This window comes from Nematolebias whitei, chromosome 1, assembly GCF_014905685.2.
Source record: "Nematolebias whitei isolate Nwh7 chromosome 1, NemWhi1, whole genome shotgun sequence".
Classification (NCBI taxonomy): Eukaryota; Metazoa; Chordata; class Actinopteri; order Cyprinodontiformes; family Rivulidae; genus Nematolebias; species Nematolebias whitei.
The window spans coordinates 84,521,895-84,532,707 of record NC_056498.1 but is presented as its reverse complement, the minus strand read 5'-3'; the positions used below and the strand labels follow the sequence as shown (position 1 = coordinate 84,532,707).

Sequence of the window (10,813 nt, the reverse complement as noted above, 5' to 3'; positions counted from 1 at the left end):
CTGAATTATCTAAACATATAGCCTGTGTATATGTCGCAAAACATTTATATGATAACAGTTATTGAACAAACTGTAATTAAACTCACCACAGTTTTAATGAAGAGAGTGTGCTTGGAAGGATGCACACAGCTCTGTTATGTTTGAGACATTATGTGTTTTAAATCATTCTCAACAAAGTCTTGCTCTGTATTTTATTTCCATATTTGTCAGAATCCACTTTCACACAAGCACCTTGTAGCAGAGGGCATCAAAGTCTTTACAAAAGTCTTTACAGCGTGTTTGGCCTGTGCAGGCTGTTCTGTGCACAGTCCGATCAAGAAAAATGGCAATGGCTTCTGATGTTTTCGCAGCCCTGACTAGAAGTTGAGCAAAGGCTGCTTTATTTTATTTTTATTAACTTTATTTAACAAGGCAAAACCCACTGAGATCACCAGATATATTTTACAAGGGAGCCCTGGGCCTGAGGGCAACCGAACCACAGGTATTAACTGTGTGACTTCAGTGAGTCACGCTTCTACTTTGTTGGTGCAAACATTTTGCTGAACACTAGATGGCAGCATTTACATGTGTATTATTTGGTTATGTGAGGAGTCAGAGTGAAGAGTCAGAGATTCTTTATTGTCATTCGCACCTCATGTGGTACATGTGGTGGAGCGAAATTATGTACACAGGGTCCCAGTTACATCCAACAATAAAATGTATAAGAAAAAACAGTAATAACATCTAAGATATGAACTAAGAAAAACATCAACTAAATATACACTAAGCACTCAACATAAAACATTGAGCATCAGCACAAACATGAACATGAGTCTGTGTGAGCGGATGTGCACGCATGAACACATCAACATTGAAACAGATCAGCAGCAACATGAAACAGATCAGCAGCAACATGATGTGATTTTCACAGTGATTATTCTGGTTAGAGATTCATGAGTCTAACAGCCTCAGGTTAGAAGCTGTTCCTCGGTCTAGTGGTTCTACACTTAATGCTCCTTAACCTCCTTCCTGAGGGGAGTGGGGCAAAAAGTGTGTGTGCTGGGTGAGTGAGGTCCTTCATGATGCAGGTGGCCCTCTTCCTGCATCTGGAGGTGTAAATGTCTGTGATGGTGGGGAGGCTGACTCCAACAGACTTCTGTGCAGCCTTCACCACTCTCTGCAAAGCTTTTCTTTCTGCACAGGATGCTCTCCACTGCACACCTATAGAAGGAAGTGAGGACTGAGTTTCCCAGACCAGCTCGTATCAGCCGCCTGAGGAAGTATCGTATTTTCTGGTGTATAAGTTGCTTCAGTCAAAAAAAGCATCATGAAGAGGAAAAAAACTAAGTCGCTTCAGCGTATAAGTCATATTTATTATGCACCACCGCTGAAACGTTGCGTTTATTATGCATTTATTTGATGGGCAAAACAGCTTCATTTAGCCTGGATGGAGCGGCGCCATCCATCCATCCATCCATCCATCCATCGTGGCTGGAGCTGCTAGCTCTCCAGCATTCCTCTGCCTGCACCAGCAGTGACGTGAGCATGCACGGGAGGACTCGCTGTTGCAGTTCTTAGAAATTTAAAGCGTCAGTCAAAAATTGCATTATGAATATTGAAAAAAAAAAAACGCATATAAGTCGCTTCGGTGTATAAATCACAGGACTGACAAATCTATGCAAAAAAATGACTTATACACCAGAAAATACGATAGTCTCTGATGAGCTTTCTTGAGCAGGCTGGTGGTGTTGTTGCTCCAGCTGAGGTTGTCATTCAGGTGCACACCCAAGTACTTGTGGCTGGAGACCACTTCTGTCACAGATCCTCCTATGTTCAGGGGTGGGGTGTAGGTGTGTTTGTTCCGCCTGAAGTCCACAATCATCTCCTTCGTCTTCTTCACATTGATGTGAAGGTTGTTCTTCCTGCACCAGCTCTCCTGATGTTCCACCTGCTGCCTGTAGCTGGGCTCATCATTGTTTGTGATGCATTCCACCACCGCTGTATCATCTGCAAACTTTACAATGTGACAGCCTGGATGGGTAAAAGAACAATCATGTGTGAGCAGAGTGAACAGGAGAGGGCTCAACACACAGCCCTGAGGGGAGCCAGTGCTAAGGGTTATGTGGAGGAGGATTTGTGGATCCTCAAATGTCCTTTCCTGCAGGGGTCCCGGCATTTATGGTTAAAAGTCACAATCAGTGCTCTTGCTTAAACCATGTCACAAAGTGCACAATTTTTTCTGTTATTTTGTTGCATTACAATTTATTTGATGAGCATGCTATTTAATTTTTATTATCTTTTTTTTTTTTTTTGCTGTTTTTGTATTTTACAGATAGGGGCTGCACAGTCTGACCTAATGAAGATAAATTTAAAAAACATAAAAGTTCTTACGTTTCTAAAATTTTGCATGTTATTTCACCCATTTCCTTTGAAGTTAAACACTGAGAATTGACTTTCAAAGTGACACAGTGTATATTTAAATCTGTACATTCTCAGTATATTTAGTGTGTTGTGAATGTCCTTATAGACTTTAACATGTAAACATTTTCTGGCTAATTTAATTAAATATTTTTTGCATGTCACTGAACATATAAATCTCTGGTAAACTTTAAGCTATAGCCGGTTGAAAAGGTCAGTATTTGCTCATGAAAACTCGCAGTAACAAACTCAACTAAACTTTGTGTATTTTGCAGCTAAAAGTTCAATTCTTCATTTCTTGGACTATAAAGCTGATAAAAACATCAATCGGTGCTTTCACTCCCACATCACTGCATATTTTCTTCCTCAGTCAAGAACCCAAGGTATCACATTTCAGGGTCCTGGAAACTCCTGCTGAATGTTTGGACAGAAGCACAGCACATCCATCAGCGTCTTGTTAAGGGAGGATGCAACAAAAAAAGGACATTTCAATTCATGTTGGATTTGTGTTTATGGTACACTTGTCATTCAATGCTGTTCACATTGGCCAACATGTCCAAGAACCTAATTTCAGGTTTATTAGACAAACTTGTGATAAAATAACTTTAAAACTTTCCCTTTTTTGTTCCAATGGGACACACAGGTTTACAGTTTTAGGGTTTACATGTAGAAAACTAAAACAATTACAAATAAAGAAATTATATCTTTAATGTTAAAATATTCAAATGCTATGTCAGACAGGGCAGCAGCTTGATGTATAGCTTCATGTTCTGTTTGACATCTTCTGCAGCTCGTATATCTCTGATATATGAGAAACACACACACCAGAGCTGTGCACAGTTTGTCTCATGCAGTTCTCATACACATGATCTCATTACACAGCTTCATGCATTGTACAATAATGACCGTCACTTGTCTACAATGGACTTACAACATGTGGCATTTTCCTGTTATAAAACATATATTTCACATTATAATTTGCAGCATCATAATGGTAAGTCTTGTTTTAATGACAGTTAACAGAGAATATATAAAGCCTATAAATATATATATATTCAGATGGATGGCGAAACATCTCAGCACAAAAAAGAAACCGTCCAGATGACCTGACTGAACATTGTTGGATTTTACAAGGCACTTAAATTATGTGAGTGCAAAAGTCACCTCAACGTCTTAATCTCATAAAAAGTCACTTATTTTTATATTTGTAGCATCTCAAACACAGCGAAGTCTCAAACTTAAACCCTCTCACTCTGCCATGCATTGCATCCACTGTTGTGAAGTCGTTCATTTTAATTTCCTCTTTCTTTTCTTTGTATTTTCTCTCTAGTTCTATTGTTTTCCTTCACGTCCCTTCCTGGTACCTTCTTCTTCTTCTTCTTTATGTAGATCGTTTGCATCTGATCTGTCAGGAGACAATAGAAAAAGCAGAATTTCAATTTAATATTTGTGAAGAAATTCAGCAACTGTGTTAATAACTTATATCACCGTGATACAAAAGTGATACAAAATTAGAGGAGTGGTGGCGCAGAGGTTAGAGAAGGTGGGCCTGTGATCGGAAGATAGTCGGTTCAAGCCCCGGTACCAACAACATCAAAAAATGTGGGTGGGGTAGGTGAAGCACCCACACCTGTCCCCACCCTCATTCGTCCCACTCTGGGCCCTTGAGCAAGGCCCTTAACCCCCACCATCTGCTCCTATGGGTGTCCTAGACAGCAGCTCTCTGCTCCACACAGAGGGCTGTGGTAGCTCGGTGGTCTGTCAGGAAGGACATCCGGCGTAAAAATAACTGCTAAGTCTTTGTGCGACTTAATTCGCTGTGGCAACCCCTGACACAGGGAGCAGCCAAAAGAAGAAGAAGAAGATCACAGTGATACAAAATGTTATCGCAGGGGCACTAAAATCATAAACCACAAATAATATATTAACTATAACATTACCCATAAAGCTTTTTGCAGGCTAGATTGTTGTGTGAAGTCAGTGTCTCACTGGGCTGTGAGTGCTGGTGATGAGTCCAAACGACATCCACAAGGATGTTTCCAAAATGACTGAAAACAGTTGCAGGGGCTTTTCATTTTCTTGCACGAGTTGCTGAGGCCTGCAGTCGTTCCACTTGGCATTTGAACATGTTCTTTAAATGCATTCAACAAAGTTTCTCTCATGAACATGTCTTGGAGCCTTCTCACTTTTGACACGGTTTTCTCCAACACATTTCTATACAAGTAGAGCCATAATTTGACACCTGGAAGCCGTCTTCTGTAGAAAAACTGGTCTAAAAACTATGCTGACACTTAAAATTTTAAAAGGTGTTGCAAATCTGCTTATGTTTATTTCAAAGGTATACAGTAGTCCCTCATTTATCACGTGAGATCTGTACCCTAAAGACCCGCGATAAGTGAAAAACCGTGAAGTAGGAATATATATATATATATCTGCTCTTGGCCATGCCCCCGTCTCCACACTCTGCAGGCTGAACATCTGATCAGCTGTTTAACTGCAGCAGTAAGGGCTGCACAAAGCTGCAGGAGGAAACTTTCTGCTCCTCTGGGCTGCACAAATGTGCAGCAGGTACTAAATAATTTAAAGTAATTTATTTTAAATGAAAATGTCATGCTGATCGTGTGGCTCATCCATCAATCAGCCAACTGTGTGTCATGTTGTACAATCTTATTTTTAAAAACCGCTATAAACGAACCGCAAAGTAGCGAGGGACTACTGTACTGCTAAATGGAGAGTGATGGCACAGAGGCTAGAGAAGGCGACCCTGTGATCGTAAGGTCACAGGTTTGAATCCCAAAACAAACATAGGTGGGTGAGATTGATTAAAGTGAAACATCTGTCTCCACCCTTATTTGCACCACTCTGGGCCCTTAAGGAAGCCAAAGTTGAACAAGTTAAGCTCCACACAGAGGGCTGTGGGAGCTCAGTGATTAGAGGGTGCATCAGGAAGGGCATCTGACATAAAAACAATTGCCTAGTCTTTGTTCAAGTTTGCTCGCTGTGGCCACCCCAGAAAAAGGGAGAAGCAGAAAGAAAGAAAAAAAAAAAACCACCATAAGTTTAAATGATACTGTCAGGGTGGCTGCTGATGTGGGTAACAAAAAAAAGTTCAAAACATGATCAGAAAGCTCACTGGACTCTTAGTTACAAACACTCAGAGTTCAGAGAGACTGCAACTTCAACTTTGTCTATTTTCTAGAAATTTTCTCGCAGCTTTGAGTGACCAACTAGTCTCCAACCATCAACGTCCTATGAGATATTACCTTCAAGCATGAGAACTTGAGAGGATTATGCACCTTCATGGTTAGAAAATGGATCCTTTAACAGAATCGTCTGGTCACCCCTGAAACCTATCCACTTTTTCTATCCCAAACTAAAACAATACTTGCTCTTCTTAGTCTTACTTACTTAGTCTTCTTGTGTCCATAAAAAATGCTCATTGCTGTTCTGATCCATATTTATGATAAAAGTTTGTAAAAATTGATAAGGGGTGAAATTACCTGGATTGTCATGGAATCCAGAAGTCCAGTTTGCTTTGATGGCCCAAGGCAATCATAGAGTTCCTGTTTGTGGCAGCAGGTTCCACTGGATCCAAGTCAGGTCTGTGAAACAAGTGTACAGTTCATACTGAACATTATTGTGGTTAACACACCACAAATTCTGACAGCTGCACTGCACAAACCACACCTATGCAAAAATTATTTTTGTTGAGAAGGAGAGCAGCACCTCCTGTAAACTACCAATTCTACTTTCATTAGAAGCATTGTCACAGGAAATACACAAACACCACACAAAAAGGCTCCTAATGAGTTCCAAAGCTCAGCATCTAACCATGGTGCTAGCCCTCATTAATAAAACTGACACCAATTAAAGATGATGATGGTGTTACACATCACACAGATGAGAGAGACAGCCCTTTTTAAACTTGCATCTCTTTTAAGCTCCATGTGGAAAACTTGGTAAAGAAACTGAAAGTTAAACTGGGTTTCTTTTTCAGAAACAGATCCTGTCTAACCCTGAATGCTAGGAAACTCCTTGTATCTGTGACTTTCCTTCCCTCCATTGATTACGGTGACATTATCTATATGAACGCTCCTGCAAGAACCTTGCAGATGTTGGATGCTGTCTATCATGGTGCACTAAGATTCATAACTGGCTGTGATTATCGTACCCACCACTGCACCCTGTATTCACTGGTTAACTGGACATCATTAACTTCACGCAGACTCTCTCACTGGTACATTTTCATCTTTAAATCACTTCTTGGTCTGCTGCCTTCATACATCTCCTCCTACATGTCTCTGCATGAGTGCAGCTACAGCGTGCGCTCTCAGGACATTATTACCTGCAGTGTTCCCTCAGTGAGGACTGAACTAGGCAAAAGGGTCTTCTCCTACTCCGCTCCTGTTTCCTGGAATATCTTACAATAAGATCTGAAGTTCTCAACCTTGACCTCTCCAAGTGGCTTTAAGAATCTGTTGGACTCCTGGCAGGGACCAATGCAGACATGTTCCTGTTTTTAGTTTTCTACATTTGCCTTAGAATCTAGCTGTTTTTTGTTACTTTTCTTTTTTTTTAGCCATCCTATTTGTTAAAAAAAATAAAATCTGTATGCCTTTTTATAAATGTTTATTGTTGTCGCTGTTGTCCATTGTTGTCATCATTCTTTGTTGAAATCAGGTCTCTCTTGTAAATGAGTCCTCAAGGCTCAATGGGATTTACCCGTCTAAATAAAGGTTGAATGAATGAAAAAAAAAGTCCTGAGAACAGATTATCAGCTTGCTATACAAGAATCATAAGAACTACTGTCTAGGAGTATAGTCTACTCTTTAACATCCCAGCAGCCTGGCCTTACTGCCGTGCATGGCCCAGCAGGAGGATGCTGTTCTGTCTAATGAATTCTGGACTAAAGCCATATCTCACCAAGTTTAAATCCATGAGGGAATTCTCCCACTCCTCCAAGCATACCTAAGGTCTGACTTTCCAACCCCTCCTCCTCCTCCAGCTCTCTGAAATACAGCCAAGCTCAGGTCAGGAGAGAGGGAGGAGCTGAAGTGTCAACAGTCCTCCACCTCCCATCAGATTCCTACACTGTACAAGCTCTCGAGTAAAGAAAGGCCACCGTTCATTCTTCCTGACACCCCATCATCTCACAGGCAAAATGAGGCTAATAGCTGCTTTTATCTCCATCTGCCAGGACCCTGCCAGTCTCCACTCTGTGCCCACAGGTCACTGAATGCCTTTCTTCCTCTCATGCTGGCTTCCATTCAGTGCAGTAAAGTGACTTGCATTCCTTTTTTCTTTTCTTTTCTTTTCTTCAACAATCAAGAGAAACAAGCATGCTGATTTCAGGGATTTTTAGCTGGTCACATTTCATCCTATAAATCTTATAAATCACACTCTAAATCCAAAGAACCCTGAAGAGTGGAATTCATCAGAAAGTTTGGAAACAAGTTATGAATGTAGATTCCTATTTTCAGGACATTGCACTTATTTGCCACATTGTTATTTATTGAAAGAGATTCATTCTAACTTGCTATGTTTCCTATTGTGTCATGAAGGATTCAGAAAACTCTGACTTGCATCCTTTTACACTACTGAATGGTGTTTCCACCTCAACAGCAAAGCTTAGACCTGGATACTCGAGGCTTTATCCTTGGATGTTTTACAAACAGTCCCAGATCACATGACAAGACATTTTAAAATGCAGATGAAAGGTTATAATGCTGAGATATAATTATTATGGTTTTTCAATATTTATTACAAAAAGCATCCATGATACCCATGGTGGAAGCATCATTTAGGCATGGTGTGATCTTGCATGTATTTGCAGCATGATGCAATCCAAGAAAGTGGTGCCATTGGGAAGCCTGGGGCATTTGTGGAAACAGTGGAGGAAATACATATTTGATTCCCTGTTCATTTTGTAAGTTTGCCCACTTATAACGAATGGAAGAGACTCATTTTTATAGTAGTTTCATTTTAGGAGGTACAAAATATCTGTTAAGATTCAAAAAGCACATTATTCAACAAAGAAAGGGCTGACCACCTAACACTTCATCTTTCATCAGTCAATAAAAAACTTGATGCAAAACACATTCTAGTTGAACCACCTTGATCCTGACACTGCACTTCTTCCACAGTCATCAAGAAAAAAAAACTTCTAAAAGAAACAGGGTACACAGACAGGTTTGTGACAGAACGTGTATGTACTTGTACTGCAGTATCCTCACCTGTACAGCTGTGGACAGGACATCTTCAGTGAGGTCAGTCCCAGTCTGCTCTGGTTCCTGAATTTAGTTTTCCTCATAATGTCTTTGACTCTGCTCCAGGTGTAGTTTTCACTGAGCTAAAGACAAAGACACACAACAGCTTAGTTAAATGTTTCTCTGTTCATATCGACCACACAAACATTTCTCTCAAGTCCTGTGAGTTGATCCATTTAGTTTGGATGTTTACTGGAATCACTTCCAACAGCCTTTTAGTTTATTTGCTACATGAACAGCTTCATGACATATTGTTGTGTATGATCCAGTCAGGAGCAGCACGGTGGCACAACTGGTAGAGCTGCTGCCTCTCAGCGAGAAGGTCCCTGGTTCAAATCCAGGTCCGGGGGCCATTCTGGGTGGAGTTTGCATGTTCTCTCTGTTCATACGTGGGTTTTCTCCAGGTACTCCAGTTTCCTCCCACAGACCAAAAACATGCATGTTAGGCTGATTGGTAACTCTAAATTATCTCTAGGTGTGAGTGAGAGAGTGAATGGTTGTTTGTCTCATTTGTCTCCATGTGTCCCTGTGATGGACTGGAGACCCACTCAGGGTGTACCCCGCCCCTCACACAGTGATTGTCGGACATGGGCACCGGCGACCTCCATGACCCAAAATGGAAGAAGTGGGTATAAGATAATGGAGAGATGGATGGATGGATGATCCAGTCAGCTCATTGTGAGTCTGTCCAGTTGTTTTGCTCCTCTGCTTCTTGCAAGCTGCATTTCAGAAAGGTAGATTCCAGAGTTTAAACTATTTTAAGGAATAGTGGAAACATTTTAGTCAGCAATAAAATGATGGGTCAGAGAAAAAATTGTTTTAATTTTGTTACATCCTGGCTTTCTTTTTTGGACGCAACATAAATGACATGACAAAAGTTTGTGTAAAAAATAATAATGTGACAATTTATTTTTGGCTGAGTTTACAAAATACTAAACAAAAATCACAGCAATGCTGGCATTCTTCACACAACTTAAATAAAACAAGAACACTTCCGGTTCTGAACAATGACTCAGCTACTTAAATCAAAATTGAAAATTCCAAGTCAATCAAATTACAGCAACCCAACTAACAATGGTCAAACTAGCAAGTGGCTCCACAGTGAGAATGAAATCTCCAACCAGACAAATGTGTCTTTGTTACACAGGCCACAGTCTTTCAGAACCAATAAGACAAAGCAAGACACAGTCTGAAACAATTTGTCTGCACCACCAACAGTTGGCATACTGCACACTAAGCACAGCAGCACTGATTGAAGGGCAGGGCTGACTTTTATGATCTTCTTCTTCCTTCTGGCCTCTTCACTGGCAGTCGCTGGTGGATGGGTGGTGCTGTCCAAACCTCCTTTGGTCAATCATCTTTGGACAGGTGAGTCTTGAAGGCTTGGTCAAAAGTTCACCAGTAGAGGGAGGCAACGAGCCAGCAGCAACCAGGCATTACAGAAAAAAAACTTCAAAACTGCAAAAGAAGAAAGGCAGTACAGGCCTGAGGCCGTAACAATTTCAAGATTTAAAAAATAGAAAAATAAATAATGGCCACTATATTGATTTAAAGTTGCCGTTAAAATCTGATGCATTTTGCTGGTTGGTCTTTGCTGCACCAGCACTGACAGAGACTACTCACTAAAAACTTGGAGCTGGGACAGAGATGTTTCTGGTCTTATCTGTACCATTTATGAATGGACCAAAGTGCTGAAGCCACTCCACTACTGTTGTACCTTTGAGTCCCAAGCAAGGTAAAATCAGAGCTTCAACAGTCGATATGTGAAAAGATAAACCAGCATCATCAAGATATCATGTGTTGAAGGAGTACGGTCTGAGCACCCACCTGACCATGACATTAAAAAACCCAAACAAGATTCATCAAATTCATTTTCAAGGACCTGTCAAATCATTATTTGAACTAGTGACACTTTTTCCAAGAAAATCAATAATGAAAAACTGATAGCAACATCTGTGAGTTTTTTCTCTTAGAGCAGAAGTAGAAATGAACAAAAATTTCATAGGAATATGAAAACATAGACCAGTCTTGGAAGGACTGGCTAAACTAATTCAGGAGTGTGATCACAAAGGACAAGGCCACTTCATTCAACCTTTATTTATACAGGTTAGTCTCATTGAACCTTTATTTATGCAGGTTAGTCTCATTGA

General features: G+C 40.5%; 1 protein-coding gene across 1 annotated transcript in view; it reads right to left on the bottom strand.

Annotated features, from left to right (window-relative positions):
* Positions 1 to 3,464: 3,464 nt before the first annotated feature.
* The window catches only part of si:ch211-250c4.3 (uncharacterized protein LOC100535981 homolog), a 40,626-nt gene continuing 33,277 nt past the window's right edge, over positions 3,465 to 10,813 (bottom strand). The window contains exons 5-7 of the mRNA XM_037687905.1: positions 8,631 to 8,746; positions 5,898 to 5,999; positions 3,465 to 3,802 (exon numbers count right to left, since the gene is read on the bottom strand). Coding sequence (XP_037543833.1) covers positions 5,906 to 5,999; positions 8,631 to 8,746 — 210 coding nt within the window. The 3' untranslated portion in view covers positions 3,465 to 3,802; positions 5,898 to 5,905. The remainder of the gene's footprint in view (positions 3,803 to 5,897; positions 6,000 to 8,630; positions 8,747 to 10,813) is intronic.